General features: G+C 30.3%; 1 protein-coding gene across 1 annotated transcript in view; it reads left to right on the top strand.

Annotated features, from left to right (window-relative positions):
- The first annotated feature begins 4151 nt into the window (after nucleotides 1-4151).
- LOC111089512 (vezatin-like) overlaps nucleotides 4152-16755 on the top strand; it is a 16180-nt gene continuing 3576 nt past the window's right edge. Inside the window, exons 1-5 of the mRNA XM_022402153.1 lie at nucleotides 4152-4356; nucleotides 6972-7127; nucleotides 8142-8216; nucleotides 12013-12167; nucleotides 12449-12752. Coding sequence (XP_022257861.1) covers nucleotides 4312-4356; nucleotides 6972-7127; nucleotides 8142-8216; nucleotides 12013-12167; nucleotides 12449-12752 — 735 coding nt within the window. The 5' untranslated portion in view covers nucleotides 4152-4311. The remainder of the gene's footprint in view (nucleotides 4357-6971; nucleotides 7128-8141; nucleotides 8217-12012; nucleotides 12168-12448; nucleotides 12753-16755) is intronic.

Genomic DNA, 16755 nt, shown 5'->3' with positions numbered 1-16755 from the left:
AGAAAAGCACAATTTCAGGTTTTCATGAGCTATTCATGTGTACGTCAACCAACTTACATGGGATTTGATACAAAGATACCTTCTTGCAGGTTTCAAGCAGTGATATATATATATATATATATATATAAACAGTTTTTGATTTTTCTGCGTTTTTCACAATTTTTCTCGTGTCAAATGCCTATGAATGTTGACCTCTTTAATTTTAAAATTACACTCACAAACAGTTCAGCTATTTAAGAAAAGAGTGAATACATTTCACTTGAGAGATATATTTTAACCCTAAATAAAATGGTGCACTGAAGCATAAGTTTTGCTTAAACACTACAACTAAACAGAGACATAAAGTGAATATGAACATTATTTACTAGGGGTGTCATGAAGCCATGATATAATTCACAAGTGATTCAATAAAGGAAGATGAGTATTGAGTACAACATGTTGTCTTCATTTCTTTTATCAAAAACATTACATGCAAAGTAGCATAAATTAACAATAACAAAATAGATAGAGAGATATTAACTTTTTTTTTATTTTACTTCTCTTGCCAGCTGCCATTTAGCTGATCAAACCAGAGAATTTGAAAAAAGCACTGTAAAGTGTGAAGTACTTAAATAAGACAGTGTTAGTGAAATAGATAATAAATTACACACAAGACTGTCAAACTTTGTAACAAACCGCTGGTAAAACTTCTGTATCTAGATAGGTATCGTATCGACTACTATGATGACATACACACTCCTATTGTTTACTACCACAAGCTATATCCACAACAAAATGTGCTACTCTTCAAAACTGTTGTAAAATTGTCACATTTGTGTATACTGTTCTAGTATACTCAATAGCTTAAGTTATAAAATTAATAAAGTATATAAAAGAGGAATGTTTAGACCAAAATTAAATTTTATTAGCTTTTATACAGCTTTAGATTTAACTGAATTTATGGCGTACTCACCTAAAGTTATGACTTAATCTTTCAGGTTCACACTGACAACAAAGGCTCCATATGACCTGAACTAATGGCAAATAACCAAAAATGTATAAAAGGTCTACGAATAAGATCGACTGTAAATTCTGAATAAAAACTGCATTTTGTGCATAAAATACACTGTTTTCTGGTACTTCTGACTTCAGCTGCATTTTTACAGTAAAATTTGTGTAATCAATCACCCAACTGTTATCTTTTTTAATAAAGACAAATTCACTAATTAATTTAAAATTTGCAGGAAAAAAAAAATTGCATTAAGAGACCACACTCAATATGTCCATTAACACATTAACAGGTGCTACCCCAGTAAAATACTGAACAATAAGTATTGTTATAATGTAGGAATCTCCTTTATTTCAAACACTTATCTCTAAAATAATAGTCTACTATCTTCTCACAAATATTTTCGAATTTCATAATTTAAAAATCAAAGGCATAAATGACATTTAGTGCCAGCTAACCAAAACATTCAATAACAAATATATCATAAACAACAAATTGAAACATATTACTAGGATAGACATCAAAAGTCTTGGATCAGGTATGATATAAAGCATAATCTATTCATTTACTACTATTCATTGTGCTTATAAAGTCTGATTATTTACTTATAATGTCATATATTACAGCTGGGTGATCAGTAGTATTTGCTAATTGGTTATTTGAAAGCCTCATTAATTGTTTTTACTTTCAATTATGTACAAGCAAAAAAAAAAGAAGTTGATGGCAGGTACTGCCAGACAGTTGCCTTTCCTCTATTCAGCAGTTCGATATTAGAGAAAGTGGCAAATAGTCTTAGTAGCTTTGCTGCAACAAAAACAGGGTAAGCGAGTTTGGTAACAATGAGAATTGAATCTGAGACCCTCAAATCATAAGCCCCGCTCCCCGAATCACTGAAGCTGAAGAAAGTTGAAGTAGGAAAAAAGTCATAAGAATAAAATTGGGTAGAGCACACACACAGCCCATCAGGTTGCTTTGTACTTAACAACAGACAAACATATCAGCAATATTTCGACTACTTGGATAGTTTGAATAATCAAAACTATTAACCATCAAATTACCTATTAAATGATACTTTTATTAATCTTAGAATGCTCAATACTTTAAATATGGCTGTATTTCAAAGGTTTAAATGTTTCTCAGTACTTTCTGAAATACTATATAACACTTTTTGATCTTTTACATATTTCTGCAAACAAAGCCACTATGTTTTTTTTTATGTGTTTGTTATTAAGCATAAAGCTACACAACACTGTGCCCACCACGGGTATTGAAACCCAGTTTTTAGCATTATAAGCCTTCACATTTGCCACTGGAGGGTGTGTTATTGTGAAATTACAAAAGCTTGAAGTTAAACCTCAAAGATGAATCAACTATATTAAAATACATAACCACATGATTATAACTAACACTAAATAAACTATTTCTATATGTTATTACTATGCTAAAAAATGTTGTAAAACAGAACTCTCCCCTTTTATTTCTATACTAGTTTTCATTTTTGTTCACCTGATAACAATAATTTACGCTCTTCAACACACTAATAAAAGGATATAATTTTTGGAGTTCTAATGTAGCCATCCTGAAAGATTGAAACAAACTTTTTGTCCAGTGAAAAATTGATTTCCTGAGTTCTGGACACTGACGTTCAGGCCTTGTTAGTGGTAGAACTTTAGATGTCTCTAATCTTGATGCAGGAATAGTTACAGAAGCCCTGAAGACATTTAAAAATTAAGTCATTACATTTAATAAGCAATCACTTTAAAAAATTCTTGGCTGTCATTTATATGAATAACACCAGAAGTTTTCAGGTTTAAACAAAAATGTCATTCTTTATCGAGTGAATATTTTATTAACTGCCTAGGTCTTACAAATATGTATTGATTCAGTTAAAAGTATGAATGTTTTTCATTTTGATTACAATGTTCAAGGTTTTCACCAGCTTGTCTGAAATACAAAACTACTGGAATAAATACAATATGAAATATATTATCTTGCAACAAGAAACAACATTGAGAAATACAACTTAATATAAAAACAAAAAAAAAAAAGCTAGAAAATCCTCTACTGTTCCTTATCAACAACATAGTTTCTAGGTTGGTGTGTAAGCAAAATACAATTCATGTCTACTTGTATAATGTCACTGCGAACCATTTTGTGACTTTATATACAAAACAACTTCAGAAGATGTAAACTTTCCTTATAAAAATAATGTTACTCTCTGTGCAATGCAATATGTTACTTAATTAATGCAGCCCTCCTGTGAATCTAAAGATGGAAAAATAAAACATGGGAAGGTTCAAACAACATCTCTTTATTGGAAAGATGCTTCAACAAACCAAGTAACAATGACTCAAATGCCACAAATCTCGGTTCTCACTTCATTGGTTTGTAAGGATTCAAACAATGTCTCTGTTTACTTGACCAGATGTTTCGACCAACAAAGGTACCATGTACTGCATCTCAAATTCTGCAAGTCTTAGTTCTCACTTCATTGGTTTGTAAGGATTCAAACAATGTCTCTGTTTACTTGACAGATGTTTCGACCAACAAAGGTACCATGTACTGGATCTCAAATTCTGCAAGTCTTAGTTCTCACTTCATTGGTTTGTAAGGATTCAAATAATGTCTTTGTTTACTTGACAGATGTTTCGACCAACAAAGATACCATGTACTGCATCTCAAATTCTGCAAGTCTTAGTTTTCACTTCATGCATATGGAAGGACTCTTAAGCTATGACAATTGACTTGTAAAATTCACAATCTTTCATGCCATTTTTTATTGAAAATGACAAATTAAGTATTCAAGAAATACTAAAGTGAGAACATTATCCTTCTATACACACATTACAATCCCCTCTTTTATATACCAGCCTACCCTATCTAGTAAATACTAGAGCATTCGTCAAAGTACAGGATAATTCTAGAAAGTAGAGAGCGTGAGAATCACATGATCTCGATGACGCAACAATAGTGTGTGTGTTATAAAGGTTGTTAAGTTTGAAGTGACTGTGGAAATTCTGTGTATTACAAAGTTGTAACGAGAAAGAATAAACTAGTTTTAATTAAGAAAGGACTTGTATCGCTGAAGTTCCTCGGAAAGAATTTATACCGGAAATTAACAAACAAGCAGATACGCAACAATATTTATACTTTTCACTTCTGTATACTATTAACAGTTATTTTGAAATACATATTTGTTCTCAGATGTCTCATGTAACTGTTATATCTAGTTCCCAATTTGTCAGAGAAAAAAGAAAAGAAAATAGTTAAAAAAATTGAGGGGAAAATGAGAATTATTATTATTACTTGTTTTTTGGTGAACAATGGCCGGCGGGTTGGAGTTGGAAGACGAAGAAATTGTGCTAGAGGTAATTTTTAGGATACGTAATAGTGTTATTTACCAAATGCCCTGTAATTGTGTTAGATGAATACGAAACAAAATAATTTTAATTAATTAAAAAATTCCAGTAAGAATTTATATCTAAGTTGTCAATGTCAGCCTGTAACCTGAGCCTTATGATACCGACTGAGTGAAGCTGAGACGATTTAAATTTTAAGCCTTTTCGTACTCTGTAGTATAACTGCTATACTACGATTCGAAGAACTTACGAGTGAATATATACTTTATCTGCTATATACACTTACAAGTTACAGTGTCCTCACATAATAAAATGAACAGTCTTGCCATAGAGTATATGTTGATCATATTATTATCAATCACCAATACAAGTTACAACACAAGTCACAAGCAAAGAATCGAGCAGAAACACTCAAAGTGAAACATCCATTACATTATCACTTGGTAGTGGTAATTTCACGTTTTCGGTTTTCCATGTATGAAAATTTAAAATGAAAGAGTTCATGTTCAGTAAGGTTATATATGTGTTGAAATATTGTGGGTATTTCAGACATTATCAATGGTTTTTGAGGTGCTTATATTCTTAAGCCAGGACACTATAAATTAAAAATATAATTATAATAATTAGTATTACCTATTTGTTTTTGCACTCTGAACTTGTCCTTTCAAGTTTCAGTTTCAAAGAGCTGACAGATTACATTTGTGATAATGCTAAGTAGTGGTACTAGTAGTTGTATAGTAAAATAGTTTGTTAAATTTATTACATATGAAATGTGCTAAGGTCTAATATTTTATTTTTTAATTTTTGTTTCTTATTATATGTATATATATATATATATTTTTTTTTTTCCATGTAGGCCTACTAGTATTAATGTTTGTAGTTTTGAACTCGAGAAATAAATTATAATCCTCAGTATAACTAATATAAATATGTATCATTTACAAGCCTTTATTTCTTTTCTATTGATCTGAGATGAAATTATCTGTAAACTTACAAGCACAAGTACATATTCTCAGTGATGGGAAAAGTTTAAGTTAAGCTATAAATTTAAATTACTTCATGGACTTTAAAAAAGTTTATTGTGTTGCACTCTTGGTTTCACTCAGAGCCAAAGCTCTTACCTACTTATACAGCCCACCAAAGAAAGTAATTGTTCATCATTTCAGTCAAGCTAAGAGCCACTCAATAATAACATACAGTAAATCTACATTTTTATTCTTTAAGTTACGTTACATTTTAAAATGTGAATGATAGTGTAATTAATTCTTAATAATTTAGTGTAGAATATCCTGCTTGTGAAATAAAATTTGGCATCAACATTATTCACGTCTATTCTCCCACCATTTCAAAAGTGAATGTTGAGCTTGGCTTTTGTGCACAGCTTTTCAAACAGGAGACAGACAAAATCTTGTACAGTCACCACAGTTTGCAATATATATATATATGATTTGCAGGCTTCAAAAGTTGTACTTTCAGATGCAAAATGAAAATCCCAAATCTTTTATTATTTATTCATTATTTTCCCTAACTTTTGTAATGCTTATGTAAATCAATTATATGTCAGCAACTGCCAGTTAAATAAGCAGTGACAGTTAGTTACTGACCTCCAAATACTATTTATCTGGCTGCAAATAAACCAAAAATGTGCTTGCACTTTGTGGAGAGCATTTACAACATTAAAGAGTCTATCTTTCTTACCCCCCACCCCATTGGTTCGGCAGTAAGTGTGTAGGCTTATAATGCAAAAAATTTGGTCTCGGTACCTGTGATGAGCACAGCACAGATAGTACAGTATGTAGCTTTATGCTTAATACCAAACAAATAAACCTTATGAGTAATTTAAAGGCACCACATTGCACTGTATGTTGCTTACACCTGCTTAAGTTTCCTGAAAAAAAAATATAGAGAGTTTTTTTCAGAATTCTCATTAAAACTTACATGCTTTTATTGTATTTATTGTATATGTAATACTTGGCCTAAGATTATTAACATATGTTATAACATTTATATTTTTTATTATTTTAATATACTAATTAAAGCCATTATTGTTTCATTTTTATACAGTGTTCAGTTTGTGTAAAATAAAATAATGTAGCCTAACATGTAATCTAATACTGAATTGAAAACATATCTCACTACTTTAAAGAACTGGGTTTGTTTTTTAAAGCCATCTGCAGCTTATTAGTTTTTAATACATATATAGCTAAGCATCCTGTTTAGTTATAAATCTTTCATTTGAGGTCAAGTGTCATTATAGTTTTTAGTTATAAAAGTGGGTTATAGGCCTTAATTTTGAGTTATGTGAAAATATAGATATGTTTAAGTTGTTTAAACATGTAGTAAATAGTATGTACAAAAGAAGTATTGTATAAATTGTTTTTAATTTAGTGTAGTATTTTTTTGGAGAATACCATATACATGTTGAACATTGAGTGTATAGTAATTATAACTTTACTGAGAATAAAAAAAGTCTATTGCACACTTGATTTGTAAGAATAGATTAGTTCTGATTGTAGGTTACAGTCCTGGGTGGTAAAAATTAATTAAACTAAATCTTATCTTCTAACTTTCATATATGTATGTAATTTAAATTGTACTACATCTTAATTTATGATTCTGTATAGAACTCACCATTGTATCAACACTTGAGAGAAACGGGATTTTTGGAAACAGACATTTTCCAACTTGAATCATCAAAAGAGAAATGTAGCGAGGTACCTTTAGTTGAAAATTACCTTCCATTTTATTGTTGCCACAAGAGCTGTTTTAAGGAGCTACTGGTAAGTTTGCTTAATAACTACAGAGAAAGAAAAGGCTTTAATACTGATTATAGACAGTACACTGAAAAGTTATGTGTATCACTATGAAAAACTTTTTTTTTCTCCTTTATAATAAAATTATCTTGTGAGCACAAGTTCTTTGGATAGTAACAGATAAATATTGAGCCTTAATACACCAGACTAGATTGTTGTGGCAGGTTCCATGTTATTATTTGTTTCATGCTTTTGGTTCGTGGAACATAACTCAGCACTATCGGTTTTTATTACAGATTGGGTAATTTAATTTTTTTAACACAATTGAATCAATTTTCAGTTTTTGTTAATAAACTTAACACAGTTGATATTTTCTCTTTTTGCTAAGCTACAGAGTTGTTTGATCTTAACGTTCGAATCGTTGACTTATTTCTATACTTTGTCTACTAATATGACGCAAGTTGTATATTAAATAATTTTATGATCTTGCATGTTAGAGCATTCGGTGTAAAGAATGTATTGAAAATAATTGGTGAAATCACTCGTTTTCTATGTAAAATACATACAGGATCCCATTAATAATTAGTGGTATTAACTGCAGTATTGATGGTATTTTGGTTTGTATTTCTTGTGTGATTTTACAATATGTTATTAGGCCCCTGTAACTAATATATTATGGACTTTCAACCAATTTGGTGCTTTAATAGTTAAAAAAATGTAGTTATTTTAGGGTTGAAATGTTCAGTAAGAAATACCAGAAGATCTTCAGTTTTTCCTCACTTAAATCTAGTGTGGGTTTGTGATTAGATAAACTGAAGTCTTACAGATAAATTTAGTAAAAACTTATTTTGAACATTATTGCAGAACTTTTAATTTACAAAATATTTTAATTTTTAAAAACCTTTACCATTGTGATTGTGTGGATGGTGTGAATTATTACTTATTTTAACTACACCTATATAGATTTCTATTAATTGTCATTTTTAGACTAAATTTATCATTTAACTAACAATTAATTGGGTAATTATGCATTTTGTTTAGCTCTATCCTCTGAACATTTTTTCTAACCTCTACCAACAAGTAAGAAGTTCTTATCTGGAAAGAGAGAGGAATTATGTAAGTATTGAAGTATACGTGTAGCTACAAATGTATATGCTGTTAGAAATTGTGTAAAATTTGTGGTTGAGACACAATGAGACATACCAAAAACAGTTAGCATTCAACATCCATAAAGTTTCATTCTTTATCTCAAAAATTTATGTGGCATAAATAAGAAGATTTAATAATTAGAAACCAGTTTTAAAGTCATGTTGAAAGTAAAATTTATTTAGAATAGCAGAACCACAAATTATATCACATGAACAGGATAACTGTTCTCTATGCAAAAGAGAATATCACATTTACTCAGGTTATTAATTCATAATGTCAATGTAGAAATTATTTTTCTTGAGTATTAGTATTTCGTATGTGAACATAAGAGTGGAAAGTGCACGGTAGCCAACTTTGACTCATTAATTTTCTCTACATGTAGCTATGGTAATTTTTTTGTGAAATAGAATTATTTTGAGTTCAAAAGTCAACAAGTATATATGTGACCAGAAATAGATTAATAGTTATGATATAACAAACCAAGCAACTACTATATAAGTTTATTAAAGTAAACGTAATACAAGTTTTATTAAATATCAATAATTGATAATTAAGTAGGCCTGGCCAGGGTTTTGTAAATGAATATCTCAATCTCCAATTTCAAACAAAAATACAAATATTACAAAAAACAATGTTGTTAATATCAGCTCACACTAAGTGATAATAATGATGTTTAACAACTTAAGAAAAAAGAAGCAGAAGAAAAATACCTAATTTATTAGATTACTCAAATTAACAATGTAAAACACTTTGTGAAATAATGTGAAATCACAAATATAGATTGAGTATCAGTAATAGTCTGTTTCTTTTTATAAATCAGATATCCCTTATATATCACAGATCTGTAGTTGCAACTCTTATTAACAGTCCTGTTTAACTTCACAGGTTCTTTACTTCCTTTCATTGTTAAGGTAACCCTTTTGTTGATGTCTTAATATAAAAATGATTTGTTTAATACTTCATACAAATTAGAAGTTAGGTGAGCTAACATTTGAACTTAATAAAAATATAGCTAGCTAAATATAAAAGGAAAAACGTATAAATGAATAACAACACCACAACACTATCTCATACTAGAACTTGTGATTAAAATCAAATTAGATTGCATATGTTTTTACCACATTTCTCATCATTAACCCATTATGGCATTACAAATTTCATATCAGAGGTGCCCCCCAGTGGCACAGTGGTATGTCTGCGGACTTGTGCTGCTAAAAACCGGGTTTTGATACCCGTGGTGGGCAGAGCACAGATAGCTCTTTGTGTAGCTATGTGCTTAATAACAAACAACAATCATATCAGAGGTATGTAAAACAGTAATATTAGAAGTAGAATTGTTACAGTGATAAGTTAGCAATTGGGAAAATGCTCATACAGATGGAAGATTGTATTGAAGATGTATGTACACTTAATTTGGATATGGTAATTGATAATCTGTTTTATGTAAGGTATAGTATTATCTTTCACAGTTCATGTAGAAAGAAACTAGGCAAAAAAATGCATCAGCATGCATGAGGAGCAGAGCATATTTTTTCAGCTTGCCAAAAAAAAAAATCTTTAACAAATTGTTGTAACTGTTATTATCAAAATTAAAGTTTGAAAGCTAAAGTATTATTCTTAACTTTGTTTAATACAAACTTGAGTTTATTATTAGACATTTCTATTAGTGTAAATAAAATAACAACCTATCTCTCCAACATGTATCTTTATAAGCTCAATAGTTTGCTAATAAAGATACATTCTGGAGATACAGGTCATTATTTAAGTTAATAGAAATTATCTAAATTATGCTGATAAAGTTGGTCAAATAAAGGAAATTAGCTTTCATTTTTTGCTTATTTCACAACAATTTTTATTTTTTAGTTGCCAAACCACAAACAAATTACAAAAAATAAAATAGTATAAGTATTTATTCACAGACTAGCATAGTTGGAATTTACTGTAAGCTTATCTTTAATTTTGTCTTTCACACTTCAACTTGATTTTATGTTATTACATATGATAAGGTTGAAGTGATCTGATATCAGTCATTCTAACAAGGAGACACAAGATCAAATCCAAGCCCTTACCACAGCTTACTGTCATTTTCAGGACATCTGTGAAGATGACAACAGATTAGAATCAAAATGTAGGATGGAAACTAAGTATTAATTAGTATCTAGTAATTATAATAAAAAATGTAGTTAATTGATAATTGTGCTTAAAAGATTGTATAGGTTATCAATCATATCAATGACCCAGTGACTTCTGATTGCTTAGTTTAAACATTAGAACTTAGAGTATCACCAGGACTTTTGTAAATGGGTTTGTTTCTGTTCATGGTGTATCTTTTTTTAGATATTTTTATAGATGTGTACATGTGATTAATGTAATTGTGTGTCTTAGTAAGAGTGAAAATTGTTGCATTTCTACAGTGTGTGTTCAGTAGGGATGAAACTCTCAACAACAAAAAAGTTCCAGTACTCATATATAAATACAGCAAAGGATTTTTTTTCATATTTGTAATTTATAATATAGTTTATTAAAAATAAAGGAAATGTATACAACCATTGTTTTGATGGTTGTAAAGAAAGAAACATAATTAAATAGGCAAATAATCTGAAAATTCATAATTGTCAGATATCATCTTTTATTTTGTCTCCTATTCCGTTGAATGACAAAAAGACATTGTACATGCTAATATCAGGCAGGTACAGAACATGGCACGTCATTTGGATGCATTTATCATTATTGACCAATCACACAAGTCACACAATTGGGTGAGACTCCTCAATTGGTTTAATAATGATTGAAGTTGCTAAAACTTCTCCTTATAATCTTTTTTTTGCCAATAAGAACTGTTGTTTGCTCACTTAGCAGTTCATTTGAAGAAGACTTAATTATTGTTTAGATTCTGTGAGTTGTTATGTGTCTGCTTTTTGACAGTATGATGGAAGGTTTGTGGGTTGGATGAAAAGTAGATCAAGTAAGTCCTGATACTGAGTACTAGTGAGTACTGACAGAATTTCACCCAATATTTTCAGATATTATGGATGAATATGGACTTGTTATTGAAAATAGAGAAAATTGATTTAGTTTTGGTTATTAATTTTTAACTAGACCAATAATTGGTTTGTATAAGATAACAGAATCTGTTTATGATGATATACTTATCTCAGAATCTGTAGACTTAACAATAAATTTAATGTAGGCTAACCTAATTTGGAAAGTTATGTTTTTCTGATGATTTTAACTTGGTGTAAAATATTTCTTTATCACAGTTAAGAAATTTTAATGTGGCAAAATAACATTATTTAAGCATGAAATTTTCATCATGTTTATTACATTTAATAGTAAAATTTAATACTTTTATCACTAAGATGTATTACCACTATTAAGTAGGTAAACTATTATTTTAACATTTTTAAATGCCTTTTAGAATTTAAGCACTTCCAGCATCTGAAAGAAGTTGTATTATCTTGAAGTTTTTACACTTGTGAGTAAAAATATTTAAGTTTTATGGGGACTTAGAAGAAGCCTAATATGTGTATGTAATCAGAGACAATTAATGAGTTGTTTGAATCTGCTATGATACCACATATCTTCACATATTATTAGTACATTTTCTTTAAATATAGTGTGTGTTAATTGTATTCATCAGTTTAATCTTTTCTGTGGTGAAGAATTAATCATTAGATTTGTTGATCTTTTTCACTAGTTTTGGATGTTTAAACAATACTCTTATTTAATTCATTTCCAAATTCTTGTTTTTTTCTCTCTTTAGCAAAAAGAAGTTGAAAAAAAACTACTTTCATGTATGTTAAGCAACGATGTTTTAATAGAAGATTATAAAGCCTTTTTAAAGAATTTTAGTCAAGATGATGAATTAACTTCTGGCTCAGATGGTGTGTCTAGTATCTCAACATTTAGATTTTACTGGTAAGTAACTTGATATCCAAAATTGCTGCTTATTGCTATATTATATATTCTGTTAAATCTAATTAATATTGGAAGACTCCAACTGTTCCTTATTGTGTTTAACAATTACAAGTTTTGTCCATGTTTAAAATGGGAAAAATCCTGTTTTATTGTTGAAGTATAAACCATGAAATTACAGATAACTTTGGATATAAAGTATTACTAGGGTAAATTTCATTTTCATAAATGATATATAAAGAAATGAAAAAATATTTATTGGACTTTTATTCTTGTTTGTACAGGTTTCTGGCACTGTTTATCATTTTCCTTTCATATATTTGGAAAAGGTTGCACCCAACAGTTGGGGAAAAGGAACATCTATTTAGATGTGGTTTGGAGCTGTTTCTAGTTATAATCTTTCTTGTAACCATGACAGTTATATTAAAGGAGATTTTTAATAAATATTGGTCTCAGAAAGCTTTAGAAGATGGGAAAAGAAGAATTAACCAACTCATCAGTAGCACAACTCAGACAAATGAACTGCTTAAGAAATGTATTCTTATAGTACAAGAAGCTGAACTCATAGCAAGAGGATTTACTTTGTAAGTAAATATCATTTCAAATTTTGTTGTAAAACAAAAATGTAAAAAAAGCAGAAAATTAGTGAGTAGCTTGTTTTTAAACAAATATCATTTTAAATTTTGTTCTAAAATAGAAATGTAAAATAAACAATATTAGAGAGTAGCTTGTTTAACTTGATAATGCTGTATGATCATTTGCCTTGTTTCTTGTTTCAAAGTGATATATTTCATATTGTAGTTACTCCAGTAGTTTTGTATTTCTTCTAAATTTTAGAAGAACAAGCAACATATTTTTAAATACAGTAGTTTCTTCACTTGTACATTCAATATCCTATATTTGTATTATTTAATAATCTTATCTTGATAGCACAGTTGTAGTAGTTTGTCAAGCTTCAAATAATCAGTATTGTTGATTAAAGACTTTGAAAAGTATACCCATATTACCCCCTTCCCCCATCATTTTTTGTTATCAACTCTTCCTGTAGTATTCAACAGATTTTTTGTTAAACTTTGTAAGAATTTTGTGGGTATCCACACGTAAATACTATTTTGGAACAATTTCCCTTCTCATTCTAAGAGAAGTTTCTCTCCATATTTTTTTTCTTCTGTCCCTTTAAGAATATTTAAGTACATATAAATAAGTGATTACATCTGTGTTCTTTTTTGCTTGCCAATTTTCATTCTTTTTTAAACAACTAAGCTATTATGTATCGACTAGCATCAGTGTCAATTCTCACTTTATTTGTTTATAAGGATGGAGCTTATAGAACTCTTAAGCTTTACCAATTTACTTGTAAAATAAGTATGATAAAGCAGTGTTGCAGCAAACAGAGTCATGGGTTTTATTCTCTCTGATGTCAGTTTTCTCTTACAGTTAATTTCTAATAACACTTGAGCACGTTCGTTGTTATAGCGTTTGTTTAGCGCGATTGTTGAAGTTGAGTGTATCGGTAAAGTTATATTCGGAAAGAATAAACCAGTTTTTATTAAGAAAGAACTTGTGTTGCTTAAGTTTCGTCGGAACGAAGTTACGGAAAGTTAATTAACAAACGGAGACGTAACAATATGTTGCAATACGAAGTCAGTACAGATATAATTTGATTACAAAGTGACAAAAAGGTGTAACTTGTTGATCAATATATGTTTAGGAGATATTTCACTTTGATTAAAATGGCAGTGAATAATTTTTGAGAACAGTCTTGTTTAATCGACTGAGTAATGATCGCTTCTAAATATAAGAATACTTCAATTACAGGCATCGTTCTGTTATCGGTTTATATATAGCATTTTATACTTAAATACTTCGCTAGTTGTTTGAATTCAAGTAGGAAGCCAAGGTATTTTCCAGGTCTAAGCAGTAAAAAATCTGATAAAGTCAGACTGAATGCGTTATGATTTCAAAATATATTTTGAATATTTAATATTTTTATCTTAAGCTATCAAGGGTTATTAATATTTCTAATATCAGAAAACCATATCACTGGAGTGTAGAAAGGAATAGAAAAAGCATGGCTAAAAGAAAAAAAATTGGGGAAGTGGTTATAAATGAAGATGCAGTCATTGTATCTTTTTATTTAATTTTTTGCACTACTAGTCTACATTAAAAACATTAAATCTTTCAACAGAACGGCTACAAACTTGGGAAACGTAGAAATATCAGGGAAACTGTAGATAAGCAAAACATATAAGGCAGTTCTTAGGAAAAAACAAAGTTGAATGTCAGTATAACAGGCCATGATTCAATGTCAGTACTGAATGCTCTAACTGTAACTTTTCAACAACTAGAAATGACGTTTTTTTTGTTTTTTTTGTTTTTTGGCCATATTATTTGAACTGGATAATATTGTAATTAGACTTCGGAAACAGCAAGAAAGTGCGTTCTCTAAAATTCTGGACATGTTAAATACGTTTTTCATTTATAATGTGTTCAAAATATTTTGCAATAGTTAATGCTATATTTTAAGTGTTTGTTTGTTATGGATTTCGCGCAAAGCTACACGAGGGCTATCTGCACTTGCCGTCCCTAATTTAGCAGTGTAAGACTAGAGGGAAGGCAGCTACTCATCACCACCCACCGCCAACTCTTGGGCTACTCTTTTACCAACGAATAGTGGGATTGACCGTCACTTTATAACGCCGCCACGGTTGAAAGGACGAGCATGTTTGGTGGGTCGGAGATTCGAACCCGCGACTCTCAGATTGCGAGTCGAGTGCCCTAACTATCTGGCCATGCCGGGCCTATTTTAAATGTTACGCAATCGTTTCTTTTTTATTAGTTCAAGGCTTGAAAAATGTATTGCTTGGTTTTGAGCATTTGTTTTTGTTAGCGGTATCTTATGCTAGTATCTAATAAACCTGTGTCTTAGACTGATACTTTCATTATTCCAACCAATTGTCAAGTGGGAATGCGGGTATAAATCTTTCTCGGTTAGATAGTAGTAAATTTGTTTTCTGTCTGAAAAATAAATATCTAATAAAACACACACATGAAAGAATTAAGGCTTTTATATATATTAATAGGGTACATTATGTTAAAGTTATATAAGTGTTGAAAATTCTAAAGTAACTAATCGTAGTCGGTTCGTAGGTGAAAGGCGTGACCTTAACTTATTTAAAGGAAAACCGCAACAACAAACACGACTTGTGTAGTTCATTGTTTACATTTAACCCAGATCGAACCTAAACGTTTAAGGCATGTTGATTTAGTAATGTTCCTTGGTGCTAGTTGACCTGCTTTGGAAATTTTGTAGAAATACTTTCAACGTATGGAGTGTCAGTCGGAACTTGTTTTTGAATTATAAATTGGAAATGACCACTGACTATTGCGCCACTTACTTTCTCTCTCTCATCAGGAAGGCCGAGCTTGGCGCAGTGGCTAGTGTGCTCCAAGAGTGAATTCGGGGTTCCTGACTCGTAGCCGGTTGCAACAAAAACGGGCGCAGTAGAATGACGATTAAATCCCAGTATTCGGTCAGACAAGGGTTAGCATTGTACGCTGTTGACTAGCTACCTTCCCTTTTGTCTATCAATTCAAAATTAGGGATAGCTATGCGCAGGTAGCCATTTGTGTAGCTTTGCGCGCCAGTAAGCCTTAGCAGGTATATAAAATTTCGTAATAGAAGCTGTTTCTAACTAGGAGACCCTGTATATGGGGCGTTTGTTACAATATGTTTTGTCGAATGTTGTCGTCTTGATTCTTCTTGTCAACGTCGTTCTCTCTTCCTCCCAAACCTTTAGACATTTCTCAAGTCATCATAAACGTCTAATTATTAGTTATGACCCATTTCCTTAACTCTATTATTTCCATGAACTGAGCCAGTGAACCACCAGTAATTTGGTCACGGAAGGAATTGTTGTCGTTACTTAGTGCCTTGACACATTTAATAGCACGTGTTATTGCAGGGGACACTTTTTTATTTTTTTTTTTATAGAGTAGATATAAGCAAGCATACACAGTAATACATTGGTGGTATGCTATTTATCAGGAAAGTATTTACATTACATTAAACAATGTATTATGCTACATGTTTAGAAATAAACCAATTAACACTTGACCAAGTTGAGTTGTTCTTAGGAATTAGACTATTGTAAAAATAGAATTATTCTTTGTGTCTGTCTATCTGTATCCTGGTGTAGTTTGTGCTACAATGAAAAATCTATATTTGTTACAACTTCCAGTGTTAAATATGTAACTGAATATTTTTTAGTAGTTGATAGTGTTTTTTAAAGTTTCAGATATTTCTTCTTTATTTTGATGTTGATGATTATTGTATCTTCCTTTTTGTTTAAGTAGTTATTATTATTATAATAATGATGCCATTTAATTACAAGCTTCTTATTGGCTCAGCAGTAAGGCTGAAAACTTAGAACACTAAAAACCAGGTCTTGATACCTGTGATGGGTGCAGCAGAGCTAGCCCATTGTGTAGCTTTGCTCTTAACAACAAACAAATAAACTAAACATTTAATTGCAAACAAGTTCTCCATCTAATAATGGCTGGAGACAGCTTGAATGGGTAATGAAGAAAA

This window comes from Limulus polyphemus, unplaced genomic scaffold, assembly GCF_000517525.1.
Source record: "Limulus polyphemus unplaced genomic scaffold, Limulus_polyphemus-2.1.2 Scaffold6481, whole genome shotgun sequence".
NCBI lineage: Eukaryota > Metazoa > Arthropoda > Merostomata > Xiphosura > Limulidae > Limulus > Limulus polyphemus.
This window is presented reverse-complemented; position numbering and strand designations above follow the sequence as displayed.